The 15,646-nt window shown below is 35.3% G+C and overlaps 1 protein-coding gene across 1 annotated transcript; it reads right to left on the bottom strand.

Annotated features, from left to right (window-relative positions):
* Positions 1-2,254: 2,254 nt before the first annotated feature.
* On the bottom strand, positions 2,255-13,920 carry LOC108761022 (KIN17-like protein). The gene is made up of 2 exons (XM_018507335.1): positions 13,723-13,920; positions 2,255-2,416 (listed from the first exon to the last, which is right to left on the bottom strand). Exons 1-2 carry the CDS (start codon positions 13,918-13,920, stop codon positions 2,255-2,257), a joined length of 360 nt encoding a protein of 119 aa, XP_018362837.1.
* Between the last annotated feature and the right edge of the window lie 1,726 nt (positions 13,921-15,646).

Raw genomic sequence — 15,646 nt, 5'->3', positions numbered from 1 at the left:
TACTTAAAATATAAAATAAGAAATATGTATTTTAAATAAATGTTTCAAATAGTAGATAAAAAATATTTTAATGATTTTTTGTTTATTTGAATATACAAATATATGTTTCTAAATATAACGTTTCAGTTTTTTTTATAGCTACAGCTTATAATTAATATTTAATAGTATTAACTCTTCGCGAAGACGGAAAATCAACATGGATCATATGTGTGAATATATGTACATATATCATACTCCACACGTCTTATACTTTATCATAAATATACTATAATTTAATTACTCACTGTCACTTTTACCGACGGATTGGTAACATAACTGATACAATTTATTTAAAATAAAAAATATAAAATAAGTTCCGAAAACTTATTTACAATATTAAATAAGAAATACATCAAAAGATGTTATTTTAAATAATAAATACTAAATAACTGTCTAATTTTTTCTTTATTTAAAATATATTTAAATAAATATATTTAAATAAATTTATTTGAAATAAGCTATAGCCCTGCTTATTATTTCTAATACATTTCTATTATAACTCTGTCAATCAACAGATTAATATTATTATATGAATAATGTTGGAATATTTTAATTAAGAACTTTGTATTATTTTTATCGTCGAAAGAGAGATAATATTTGAAATTTGACGCAACAATTTCTAATAATAGTTGCACATAAGTTAGCATGCAATAGATCGTTTACAAAGTAATTTATCAGAATGTTAGCGACGCGCATCCTATATAATTTAGAAGCGGATAGTTAGACATTTTCTTGTTTTCGATCGACAACCGTTCGCGATATTCTTTATGTAGCTCAGCTCATTCAAGGTTCAGGCTTGCAGCGGTTCAATAACCCTTTACCGTGGCACATGAATATTCAGCGAAAGCGCAATGGGCGTCCATCGTAAGTGCCAATTTCAACTTTGTGCGCGCACCGTCTCTATGACTGAAATCCAGTTCCTCCACTTCGCGAGACCGGACCGGACGGTTGGACGTTCGCGACGTGAAGGCTCATATTTCAGTCGCGGTCATCGTAAGGCACCAAATGTCAAACGCACAGACAAACCACGAAGAGAGATACGCGAGGCGTCGTGTAGCCGGCTATAAATCAGCTCGCCAATTCTCAGTTCTCCAATTTTTCCTCTCGCGTTTCCTTGTGTGTCCCGTATACATCCAAACGATACAAACAATATACGAGTATATAAGACTTGCTTTATTTCAGCACGACGTAGTACCGAAGATTTTATCAAAGTCATTTCTATACACTTTTAATACGTAATGTCATAATAATTACGTTAAGTCCCAAAGTATAGTCCCGCTAATTTAATATCAGTAAGATAATCGATTCCGTAAAATGAACATAACGGATTTAAAATCGAGTCATCTCATGTTACGTCGTATGAGTGATCCGCAGAGAGTCATTTATCTTGCATGTTAATTTGCATTAACTCGACGTACATCATCTTTGGATAAATATATCTAATAGTTATGCGCCCTTAAGTAAGAATAATCGATGAACTTAAGATTATTCCACGTGCGAATCTTCCAGCAAATTTCAATAATAGAACGTTATTCAATCGATGAGAAATTAATATTCAAAAAGGCGTAGTATAGTAGATCTTGAATATAACACGAGGCACTTATTTTAAAAGCGTTTTCGAAACGATATGAATTTTAATAAAAACTCGATAAATTTTCGATATTGAAACTTTAAAACTTTAGTGATTTAATGATTTTGTACGTAATATACGAACAATAATTTTCTACTTTTAATCGACGTTAAATCGAATTATTGTATACCTACAGCCTACAAGTTAATTACACCCTACGTAAGTTCGACAATTAATAATTAATAATCAATAATTGTAAACGGGTCAAATAGCGCTAAACATTTTAACAGGAATAACAAGTACCGAAATAAATAAGAAATGGGCGCATTTCTTCGCCTTCGTCCCTTACATCCTCAACATCCCCTAAAGAGGCAGTGGGCGCGTGAACTAGGACACGTGGAAATAAATACATAATTCCTTGATATTCATAGACAATCGATCGGTATCCTGAAATTAGACTCATCATCGCCAATGGCAAATGGCAGCGCAAGAGAAAAAGAGAGGGAGAGAGCAAGAAAAGGTGATAATCCATCGGCTGCGACGGAGTCTGCATTTTCTTCGACTCTCTCGGGTCATTTCGGGTCGAAAGTTCGCCAGGGCACGACCCCCCTATACATAGAAGCAACCAGGCTGCTCTTCTTGCTGCTATCGTTGCCGATGTTGCTGCTGCTGCTGCTGCTGATGTTGCTGATGTTGCTGGTGCTGCTGTTGCTGCTGCTGCTGCTGCTTCGCTGCTCGTCTTTCTCTTTCGCTCTTTCTCTCCGCGCGCCGCATGGCATCCGCGAGCTGACAGGTGAAGCCGGGCACCTGAAATATTCATCGGACGCTGGGTTGAACGAGGCGCGACCGAACGTCAATCTGTCAACCTGCTTCCAGCCTGCTATGTATCCGCGTATGTATTCGCGAATCTCGCATTCTCGTGTGTGTGCGTGTGCATTCGGCTATGAGACGCGCGTGTATATACTCGATTATTCGCGACGTACACACATACATATTGACACACGAACGTGTCTCCTCCCACCGCACTGGTTATATTGGCAATTATATAGAAAGATGAGATCGATTCACAGCGACGAATGCAGATTTCACATTTGCGAACGTGCCTGACGGCTGCGAAATTGCGATATGCGTATCGTTTTTGCGCTCTATCTACATCATCTGAGAGATAACAATCGTATCTAGTGTCAAAGATCTTTCATTATTATGCTGCTTATTACAAGTACTAATGTATAAATTAAGTATTTATATAGTATATATGCAATCCAACGTACTGTATTTATTTATTATACTATTTAATTTATTACTATAACTATATATAATATATATATGTACTATAACTATTTACTATGCTATACTTGTTTTTGTCATTATATATAATATGCTTCTTAAAAAATTTACCGAAAATAAAAATTCAAAAGTGGTGATTTTAGTTTTTATTTGAATTATCGGAGATCTTTTAAAATTGTAGCTAAGAATTTAAATTATACATTTGCTTTAAACATTTCAGGCAAAATATAACTCGAAAAAGAAGGCATGATTTAATCTGACTGTCAGAATCCTAGTTACAAAAATAGAGAGAAACTATTATAGTAAAATTTAAATTTTTATTTAATATACGACTATATATACCTAATAAAATTATTCACCTTTCGTCTTTCTCACATACTGCATAATAATATCTTTTGTAGTATTATAATTTTTTTCGATAATATTGTAGATTTGTATAAGAGATAAGTGCCTCTTCAGATACATATTGATATATAACCTACTCTCTATCTTAACAAGATATACGTCTACCAGTGCATTATGCACATTTACGTACTTGTCAATGCATGTATAGGTCTCTCACTCGATGGTTTCCCGCGTTTTCATTCGTACAGCTAGAGATAGGGTAAAAGACTGGCGAATTAAGCCGACACTTTGAGGGGCTTTTAAAATTTAAATAATGCATTGTTGCCGGACCCGTCGTTCGCCTTCTCCCGCCGTCGGTTACGGGTTATCCCATCTCGAACGATGCTCGGACTGCGTTCCTGGCTGTCGACCCTCGTTTCGCCGACTTTTTGGCAGTTCTCGGTAAAGCACTGTCGGTACCAACATCGACGTGCATCAGGAATTGTGTAATTTTCACGGAGAAAATACGAAACGAGCGAAAGAAACTTTGCGGCCAACCAACCTGACATGAGCTAATGCATCCTTCGGAATTAATTTTTCGTGATCTCCGACATCGAGATAAATTGGACATAATGATTTGTAGTAGTATTATACCTTGAATGTGTTCTCTCTCTTTTGATATTAATGTTTGATAAATCACACGTTACGTTAATAATTTAATATGTATGTAATTTGAATTATATATCTACAAACTTTAATTTCTAGAAATAGCGATTATACATAAAATTTTCATTGACTTGAATATGGAAATAAGTGTGAAGGAATATTTACAAGTGTTTTATATTATTAATGCACATTTTATTATATTTTCAAAAATTATGAAATATTACACATTATTTTGGTAATACATGCATACATATACACACACACATCTATATATAATATATTATACATATACTCGTATACACATAGATTTTTTTATTTATTAACAATAATTACATACAATTTTTTGACAGATAGATTTAAAACTTGTTACAGAAAACTACATCTACAATTTTTTTAATTTTCCCAAATTCTAAGAATTGTGATTTCAAGAATTCAACAAATAGTAAAACTTAAAAAATTTTGAAAATCGATTAGTGTTAAGAAAAATAATCTACAAGAAAGTTACACTATTACAAATTTTCCAATATTTTAAGAATTTTCTCAATTTGTAACAATTTTATGAAAATGTATCCATTAATTACAATGATTACATGCAATTTTAATCATAAATACATTTGATTATATTCTGTTATATTATTGTTTTGTTTGACAATATTAAATTTATTGGAAACTGTGATTGAAACAAAAATAAAATCTCGCGCGCGTAGCAGAGTGATATTTCAGTAACGTGTGTTGTGCACGCTCGATATTTTAGAAGATATTTATTAAAGGACTTTTAAATGTGTGAAATAGAAAATTTGTTGGTATCATGTATAAATATAAACATAAACATAATAAAGTCTGGCACCAGGTAAATTCTCATGTTTATTCTTTGAAATCAAGTTTGATATGATACATATACATATATCTAGCTTAATTTACATATTTTGGCAATGTATTAAAGTATTTATAAATTTTTTTTAAAGTTTACAAAAATGTTAATATCAAAAAAATATACGAAAAGATTGATACATTTATGATAGGATACAATATAACACAACATAGCAAAAATATAACACAAAAATAATGTTCTAAACTAATAACTGGTCTACAACTTATTTTAGTACTATATTTTAATAATATTTTTTAATTATTAATAAATAAATAGAGATAATACAATAGATAATATATCGCATACATTTTATAATGTTTTCATTCATGTTGCATTTCATAATAAAAAGCGACATAAATTTATTTTACGATGTATAGAATAATATTTATAATTTTTGGGGTTAGATACATGTGGTATATTGAAACGAGTCACGCAATTTTCAACCCATTAAAATCTGCGGGAACAATTCCCTTTCATGGCTACCCTTGGATTAAATTTTAACTAATTTCATAGCCAGCATTCACTGCCCATTTTCCATCTATCAAAGTTATAATTAAAATACCATGTATGTGTATTTTATTACAAATTCGTTACTTCATTTTCTGCACAAAAGGTCATGCTATTTCTATTTACGATACTGTCAAACATTTATAAGACATTACATTTCAAACTATAATTTTCTTTTGACAGAAATAATAATTGAGCGGTAAAGCAAATAATTATATATAATTTATTTTTGCACGTTAATCATGTATTCCTCTATTTAAATTAATAATTATACCTAAAAGTTTTCATGAGATACAAGATTTATATAAATAGCCTCCAATAAAATTAATTATCGATATTATCAAAGTTAAGCATTGTGCGCGACAATTATTACTTTATATTTTCAATTGATTACATAAATTTTTACTCTTTTTAATTTACCGTAGACTTAGTATTTCAATATAAATATAGAAATAAAAGGATAAATAAATGTTTAAACAATTAAGCGCTTATTAAAACATTTTATGTCATGAGTAAGAAAACCTCCGCTTTAATTAATAGGCGTATCATTACCTGTCATACTGATCCCATTTATTATCAACAGCAATCTGTTTTCCATCACTTAGCTTATTACCCGTTTCACTCGATGACTATAAACGCCAATTGCAATTATTTTTAATGTCTTTACGGAAATATTAGTCATACGTCGTATTTTATAATGCGCCATAATAATTGTAATTAAAGGGATCGTAACCATCTGGGATGGTGTACTTCCTCGCGATATAACGCTCACTGTGAAGTTCCCACGCTGCGATTCTTGATACGACGAGATTGATACACATGACTGAGTTTAAAGGAAAAGAGACGCTACTAATACGCTGCAATAAGTATCCTCCTGCATAATATCGTTATTTTCATAAATGCGACATGTTACAAAAATATTCTCACACACAATTGTCACAAGAGATAATCGCAATATACCTTATTTCTATATATGTATAAAAAATATGTTAACAAAGTTGTAAAGTATCGACAATTATATATAAAATATTTTATGTTTAAACACTATAGTTCGCAGCGCTTGCATTCATAAAAAAAATATAGTATATTATTAGACATATTATAAAAGTCTTAAATTTATTATACAAACGCAAACAAAAATTAGACAAATTTGTGAAATTTTTTTTCAATAAAATTACAAATTCTCTACAATTGAATAATACGATCAGCAGGTAACGATGATAATCAGCTCTTCCGTGATTATGATTATTGCCCGAAAGCCAATATTATCAACAAGGCTTTCTGAGCAACAATCAAAAGCATAAAGAGCTCGGTTGAAGTCGCAGGACATTTGTAACGCAGGTTTCAGGTGAGACTGCAGAGATCAAGCATAGTCCTGTAATTAAAGTGCACCTTGATTAACGATCGCAATTACGTCAATCGCGTTTTATTACACGTTTCTGCGGTATCTTTATTGCGAGGCGAGGAGATCCGCGAACGGAATCGAAATTAATTTCAGAATACTCGCGTAGGTATTACATCGATTATAATGGGACCTTAAAATCAATCACGCGGCAATAAAAGGTTCCACCGGTGGAAAAAAAAGATACAGTAGAAACGAGCGCCGAATGAAGAGGAGAGAATCGGAAGTGGCAGGAATACCGCGCGCTCGTCAATCTTCGCGAGGAAATGATTGAGACGAATGGATGGAAGGGCTAGCCGATCATAATTTTATTACATCGCACGTATCGGACGTCGAGATGAGGAGGAACTCCGGCAGCGATATCTTTTTTCCTCTCCTCCTCTCATTCTCTCCCTCGCTACCGCAATCTCTCAGCCGGTCGAGAGGCAATATCGGTAACTACGTTTCACGTCCAATTTTAAATCGATGCCTCACGTGAAAAGTAAATCCTTTTCCACTCTACCGAACTTTTTCCCCACAGATTTCCACTTACCTGATTCTTCTCTATCGAGATTTCCGCTCCTCTTCCTAAAGCTGTAACGCATCAGCTTTTATCGTTCTAATATTTTATTGTTTCTAAAAAAAAAGGTAACGTATAAGAGAAAATGTATGTAAAATATGATAAAAGGTTTCATCTCTTTAGCTTATCTCGAGAATAATTGCATATAAATGAGACAAAATTCCCAAATTTTTTATTTTTCCCGTATTTTTTATGGAGATAGTTTGCTTCATCAAGTATTGAGGTATTTTCGCTGAAACAAAATTAGAACAAAATCAATAATATTTTAGATGTAGACAATATTTATCGCCTACACGATTCCTCTTCATGACTGCTCATGAGTCACTTGAACTCGACGAACATTCTGCACGAGAGGTGCTGGCTTAGCAGAAAAGACAGCGAAGGCGGAGCAAAGAACGGAACATTAAAAGCGATGGAAAACTTGATACACTATTTATATCTCGTGCCATTTGTACACACTGAGTTGCAATATATAATTCAATGTTGCATATATAATTCGATAATGTTTGATCGGATAAGTGCGTAGAACCGACAACTATCGTAACACTCTATATCTACTGGTATGATCGATTTGACGGTAGATCGCAAACTGGATTCGATGAGGTATTGGAGACAAACAAGTATTCGGGAAAATAATAACCTTTCACTCTTCTAGTTAATGCTTTTCCCGGACAATGAGAAAGCGTTCTCGTATCAATGAATTATCTCAATGCCGTACGATTCGAGAACCGTTATTCGCAAGTTGTATACGCTGCACGCACCGTCACAAAAGTGACATATACGTCGAATGCTCAGAGAGGATCAGTTTTCCACCAATACAAAATTCTATTTCGATTATAGCTTTCGGATATTACGAGAACATTTGCGAAATTTACGGAAACCGCAATATTAGTTCATTTGCGGCTTCCCATTATTGAATACTTCTACTAACATCCTCATGTACTTCTCCATCGATACACAATAGTTATCTACATCTTGCAAATCTAGAAATTAACAAATTTTAATATTACTAAATTTTAACTCTTATCTCCAATCCATCAATAAATATTTTCAATATATTTATTTCTTTTCAAAATTGTAATAAAATATAGTATAATTGTGTAATGCTTTAAATGTTCTTAAATAATGAAAATTAAAAGATCTCTTGTAAGCTATACAAGTATTTAAAAGCTTTTAAAAATTCTTTGCAAATATTCGTTTTTGTTGTAGTTAACTGTCAGAAGTTAAACGAAGTGCATAATGGCAAAACATCGCAATTTTGCAGCGCAACCAAGGGTTTTGTCGAGGTTCAAGCGAAGAAGATTGAAATTTGTCGAAGGTGCAGTTTTTGTGATTATCAATGCGCCTTTACGGAGCAACGCGAGGTGCCTGCATCAGCGATCTATAGTATAATAATACGTTCTATACGGGATGGTCAGCTAGTTTCTGACCACACGATAAGTTTTCTACGAAAGAATTCAAATATTATTTGCGTTAATAGAAAAAATTATGTCGGCGATAAACTACGTTAGATGTGGAATGTAAATTAGACAATATTTTATATGATTGTAGTAGCTCTATTATATTTGAATAAGATAGTTATTTGAGGAGAAATGCCGTCTTGCTGTGAGCGAATGTACTGGTCATGTTTGCCCCAGAGCAATGCGCAACATGCAACAGGTATCTTACGGCTTTCTGCAATCTACCACTGTCAAGTTCTCCACTTTCATCTCGTAATGGTTTTGAAAAATGGTCTTGAGTTCATTTCTTTATCACATAAGCATTCTACACATTCGCAACATGCAATTCCATTTAACTTTATACGTTTAATATTTAAAAGCATAACATAATTTGCGTCTCACAATCAGTACAATAATAATAAAGTACAAGCATGAGATAAAAAACCCCGTTAACAATAAAACGTCCAGCAAGAATGATTAGCAAAATTGAGAAGTCAAATAAATAAGAACTCGTATACGAAAGAAATATTTTAATTAATTTTATTAGACAATCTTATCTCTAAGGAAAATAATGTTTATTAACATTAGAAATTGTGAAATTTGAAATTTTAAGGAAACAAACTTATCAACATTTTAAATTTAAAAACTGAAAGAAAGTCGATTATGTCAAGAATTAGCATTGATCTGAAATTAAATAGGACTATTAACATCTCATAATAAAGAAAAGCGAGTATATTTATACAGATGATAAAATTATAATTCAAAAAGAGGAAGAACCAATCACTAGTTTAATGTTAAGTAATGCAATGCGATGTATATTTCTCAAAGTCTGATTTCTCGCGAATTGTAGATAAACGCAAAGTAGCGAGTTGTGAATATAGACCAAAGATTGAAGCGTCAGCACAGCCACGAGAGAGATAGAGATAGAGAGAGAGAGAGGAGCCTTGCCTTGGGCGCAGGAGGGAACACACGATTGCAGGCCGCGGCGATGTGTCAGTCAGCCACTGGCGCGCTTTACCTGGTAACAGAACTGGATCTCCTCGATGCAGCACCTCGTGACCGGGAGCCGGAAGCGGAAGTGAGGGACTACGATCGCCGCCGAAGTCCGAGACTCGAATGACGTAATGCCGGACCGTCGCGGAAGGGTTGCAGGTGAAAAAGGGGTAGGGATCGGCGGCGCTCGTCGCCTGGTGGGGGCGACGAGGGATTCTGCGCGATCGTCGACGCCGGCGTCGCGACGCCGCGTGATCCCCCCCCGTCACCCGTCCCGTCATCCCGTCAAGTATACACGTTACCCCATCAGGTATTTCCGATCTCTTGTAATTTGACAATCGGCCGACGTCGGGTGCCACGTCAGTCAGCCAGTTAGTCAGTCAGCCGCTCGCGCGCGCTTTAATGCTGCAATGGGGTCGTCGCACTCCGGAGATCGGCGCGAAGCGCGCTGGCTGATTTATTTTATTAATTAGGCGACACACACACACATCGAAACCACCGCCGATCTATCGCAGGATCTCTCTGCGTATCCTGCAAGGAAGCTAATTCCATTAGGCGAGATGCCGGAGTGTACTCCGGACTTTTTTTTTATCATGTGACACTTTCTCATCACGGACGAAGATGTAATACGGAAGTAAGTGACGTTTCATTGGATTTTCAAATCGTTTCAAAAATAATGTTTCGTATATTTGTAGGTTTTTCTATTATTCGCGGCTGTACAGAGCGACATTGATGTGTCTAACTTGGATTTATGCAAGACAACAGAGTGAAAGATCCTGACAGATGTCGATTTAAAACTAAAGATAGAGAAATTTTACTGTTTTTCAGATTAATTTTTTAAATGTCACAAATGCAAAAGAAGATATTAATTCAATCGTTTTACCAAATATAGAATTCGACGACACTGCATCGGGATATCAAATTAGTACCAAAAAATACATAATGTAATAAAATATTATCAACGTCAAAATCTTCGAGCACAAAAAAGTGATGTCGTACTTACAGAATGACATTTCTGTCAGTCTATAAAATTTTATGTTCTAAATATATATAGACATCTGACTTTTGCCGATTCATACTAGTCTGCATATTCTCGCTTAGATTTTTCTAAGAACGAGCCGTTTTTTTACTCATTACTTAAAATTCATAACTTCCAGCAGCTGCGGTTAACGTTCGACGTCCTGACAAAGAACTCATCCCGATACACGGCGCTTCTAATTTTGCAACATCGCGCGCGTGCAGCGTGCTTGAGTGCGATGTTATTGCGGAAGTGCCGCGCGAGCAGAAGTTTAATTCCTGCCATTGGCTCCGAGGCGAAATTGACTTTGACGAATGATAGTTGCCCGCCGCGGGCTGTATCGAGAATGGTGTGACGTTAATGCGAAGTTGATGTTCGATAAGCCGATCTCGGTAGATATTTAATTTGCGCGTTGTAAGCGAGTAGATCGCGAATGGTTGCATGCGGAACCAGTCCGCGGAAGAATTAACTTTGTCAATTTCATTTCCTGTATTTTTTTTTTTGCAATCGTGGTATACGATGATAACGATATTAATAAGCAAAACCGCGGTACTTTTTTCAGATTCGTCGCAGCGAATAAACAGTAAATATCACAGTTCTTTCTGGATGAAGATTAATTGCATCGACAGGTACACTCATGGATTAGAAAGGCACGTTATCAAGTTATCGATGTAAACGTCAAGAAGATTTTTCATAATACTATCTCGTGAATCTTCTATGTTTCATATTTTATATTTTTCTTTACAGTTATAGTACCATAGTTGCATTTGGAAAATGCACCATATTTTCGTAAATCCATGAATGCGCTGTCGTTGCTTATCGTCGAGTGCAATATACTCCCTCTCGCGCTATTCATTCCGTAAAAACTGATCCTCGCCTCGATAGAACGTGCATCTGCTTTCCTGCGGCTGTTATTACTCCCGACTTATTAAGCTGTGCTGAATTAATAGCATTACGCATTCGTGAAATATTGCTAATTACGCCACATAAATATGAAACACGTACATAAATAACTACCATCTGAGATAAGTATTATTAAAGATGAGATTTCTCTCTCAGTGAAACTCGACAAAGTATTACATTCTGATTTATCGCGTAAAAGCTTCATCAGAGTATGTGGAGTGTTTCGAAATAACAGTAATTCACAAGCTCCGTTTAATGTAAAATATCCGATGAAATAAAATATGATATTGCTAATAAAAGAAATAAAATAAATGTTCATGGAGAGAGAGAGAGAAGTTTTAAAATACCGATTAATAGTAAGTAAATGAAATGTATCTGTCAGCTCGCAATTATTCAAAAAGGTATCGCTTTTCTGGAACAACGTTTGTCCTGAAAATCAGGAGGGAAAAAAAATCAAAGACCATCGGACTGATGAGTTAAATAAAGAAAATGCAAATGATCGTATTGCTGGTCGAAACGTTAATGGATACAAACGATTCTGTTAGCTCGTAATTATACCGGATTACTTTTCCGAAGCAACAATAAAAACATTGCAGAAGCAAAGTGAATCTCGTCGAGATGCAATTTCTACTTTTCTCTTATCTCAATTAGCATCTAAGACGCTGCTCGTAAAGCATACATCGTCCCAATGCATTTTTCAAAAGTCTCGCGCTTGAATCCAAGACCGAAAACGGCTCGACGTCACTCGATGGAACCATGGAATGAAATTTTCACGTTGGTTCGACTCCGACGTCGCGTCGGCGTCGGAGGGAAAAAACAACATTCGCGCGCGAACACGGCGGAGACTACGTGTAGTAGGCGATATCTCCGTCGCCGGATACTAATTCGCTTTCGTTAATTAGCGCCCGCTCGAAAACGGAAGACGCGGTTACATTATGCAGGATCTTCGGATTCGCGATCGCGTCGCGAGTCGGATTAAGCACGTTACGCGACGAAGCGGCGCGTTAAACATTCAACGTTGCTCGATCGATCTGGACGGCGAAGCGAGGATTATAAATAGGAAAGAACACCGTTGCATAAATGTTGCGATCTCGAGAATTTAATTAAGACGCTTTTGTAGCGTGCTCTACTTTGTAAAAGCGGTATCTCGATTGTTCTTCTCGAAAAGAAATTTCCAATACGCGGCAATTGCAGCGCCGTAATTGCAAATTAATATATTCTCTCTTTTACATGCAATTAATTCATATCAAATTTCATCTAAATATGTATCTATTTATAGTTTTCAACTCGCGAGCTGCAGGCTTTAAAATGTAAAATAAAATCTAACATGTTAAACGTCAATTGGCTTGTAATTACGACAGGTTCAAATATAACTTAATAAGAACTTCTCCTTTCCTAAGGTTCCTTATCTCCTAAGTTTACAAGATATCACGTCCGCGTTAAATGTCATACATTAGATTACATTCTTTGCACTGTGAATACTCAATTGCGAATCTCCCTGAGATGCAGCTAAAGTTCAACGGTCTCTTGGATCCCTATTATCCGCTGCAAAAGATTAGATACAAAGTACAGGATATACTGTTACTGTAACCAGCTCGAGGAACGTGGTTAACTCCAACACAATCAGAAAACAATCATGCTAGACAAATTTTATCTTGTAAAAATCATAATCGAAAACGTTATTGCGTTTTATAATTTCTTCACTGTTAATAAATAAAGTCATAAAATTCTAATAAAATAACGATCTATTCATAATACTAATAAAAAGAAATGTTTTTTTCCAAAATTTCTTTGAGAAACCTTCTCATAATTATCTTTCCAGCAAAAATAATCTTATATGATTAATATCTTATTTAATTGTTAATTGCATCTTCAGCACAATTTCACGCCACAGATCTACTGAGAATTATTACTCATAGACGGATTAATATAAGTATAAGATACATCATCATTGCAGCTATGTGCAGAAACTATCGCGAATCGCGTCACTTTATCAAGCAGCAACCACCTGCGCATCGCCGGATTATAAAATCTAAACGCCGACCACATAGATCAGGAGATCTCTCGGAATGTGTTAGAAAAAATCGGAAATATCATCGTGTTATTGTACTGCCTTCTATGCGTTGCATTCCACCACATTTTACAGCCACATCCGAACACGCGATCATGTCGGGCTCGCAACTCTGTGCTGGAGATTTATCTCCGTTTCGACGAAGCATCGTCATATCCTCGTTACTTTCTACGAAATCATAAATTAAAGTCCAGTCGGGATTGTTTATTAGTGCGCCATTGTTCTCCAAATAGTCGTCCGCTTGCAACCAGCTCGCTACAACCAGGTGCATTGCCCTTCCTGCGTCGTCGTCGATGATTACTCAACAACCGGGTCCACGATCGTCGACCGGTCGGTCTACAAAGGGCGCGCATCGAAGGCTCGATTGCGATCCAAGGTCACACGAGGAAGAACCGTGAGTAATTCAGCCGGCATGGTCAATGACACGTTATGCAACGCGGCCGTAATGACGCCGACGATTCGTCCTCTTCCTTGTTCCTCACGAAGATGTATTCGCCTCCGCGAAACACCAAGTATCACACAGAAACGCTGAGTTCTCAACATCGCGACCGGAAACTCTTTGTAATACAAATTATGCCACAATGTGCAAAAATAGAATCGTTTTGAAACGATAACGTAATTTATTATTGTTTCTTTATTATTAATTTATTACTAAATCTTTTCGAGATTTAATTGTATATTATTCATATCTTCTCGCTTTTAGGTATGTAACAAGTTGTAGAAATAACTTTAGAAGACTAAAAGATTTAGAAAATTAAAAATTTCTATCAACTCGAAACATTTTTTGACACGATAACATGATAAAAATTATTATCTTCATAATACATACAATTTATGCTAATTAAAATAATTCAGAAAGTAAACAGTAAAAAAAGCAAATACAAATCATAGGAAAAAATGTGTGTACTTTGAGAGATAAGACCGGGGCTACAATGAGAAAACCTACCCTGCTTTTTTCAGACGCGCAATCCCGTGTGTATAGTGCTTTTAGATTTGTCCCCGCGATGAGACACGAGTTTTTTACCCTCGAAAATCCAGCGTATCGACTGGCAACAGTGCTGAGAATTCCACACGTGCTCTGCTCTACACTCGAGGAAGAGAGTCCTCAACAGAGACGAACAAGAGAAAATGAAAGAAGAAAAGACACGAGGAAAAAAAAAGTATAACGGTAATATTCGCGATGCGCTGCAAGTGAATTTAATCTATAGACAGCATCGACTGGCAAGGTCCATCAAATTGCGATAAAATTTTCAACAAGCTTATCGCTCGAATCAACTTAATATCGTGGAAAATTTCTAGCGTTGTCTTCTTTGAATATTATATAATTTAATACCCGATTATGAACTTCGTAAAAGAACACAGAATTTAATCTCACATATTACCCTGCCTTATATAAGAAGAATTATAAATTTTATTATCTGATGTCTATCTGATAAGGTACTTCTACTTATACTTTATACATATACATACGTTAATGCTTGTAAGAGATCCATTAAGATTATTAATATATACAGATATATGTTTTAATTAAATTCGAGTAAGATTTTATGGTTCTGAGATATTCAGTACCAGACTCTCTTGCAAGTCAAATTCAAATATTTATAAAAGCCAAAGTACTAATTAAGATTGCTACATATGCACATTTTTTTAAAATATATATGTTCACATTTTTCTAAAAACATATTAAAAGACAATTGTAGCATATATGTTACGCTACGTTACTCATTGACAAATTTACCACTTCTATATCATTATCATCATCATCATCATCATTGTTTAGATTCGCTTAGTATCTCCAAATTCGCGTACGTTCAAAGCAACGTGTCTTTCTGCGAGCGTCGTTTGAGAGAAATGTGACTTTAATCGCACTACGAATGAATGTTATATTCCATTGGCAAGTGGATGCGGTCATGGCGGTGAATAGGCGCCGACTGACAGTGACAGATTCGCTCTCGGTTCTAAGCAGCTTAGAGTTCCCGGTTCCGTGCAGTTCCATC

This window comes from Trachymyrmex cornetzi, unplaced genomic scaffold (assembly GCF_001594075.2).
Source record: "Trachymyrmex cornetzi isolate Tcor2-1 unplaced genomic scaffold, Tcor1.1 scaffold237, whole genome shotgun sequence".
Lineage (NCBI taxonomy): Eukaryota > Metazoa > Arthropoda > Insecta > Hymenoptera > Formicidae > Trachymyrmex > Trachymyrmex cornetzi.
This window is presented reverse-complemented; position numbering and strand designations above follow the sequence as displayed.

Excerpts from the sequence above, each read along its gene's own strand:
- LOC108761022 (XM_018507335.1), bottom strand. The coding sequence starts at position 13,920 with ATGCACCTGGTTGTAGCGAGCTGGTTGCAAGCGGACGACTATTTGGAG. Across the intron at positions 2,417-13,722 it reads TCGCGTGTTCGGATGTGGCT|GTGCCCGGCTTCACCTGTCA; the intron begins GTAAAATGTGGT and ends TGAATATTTCAG.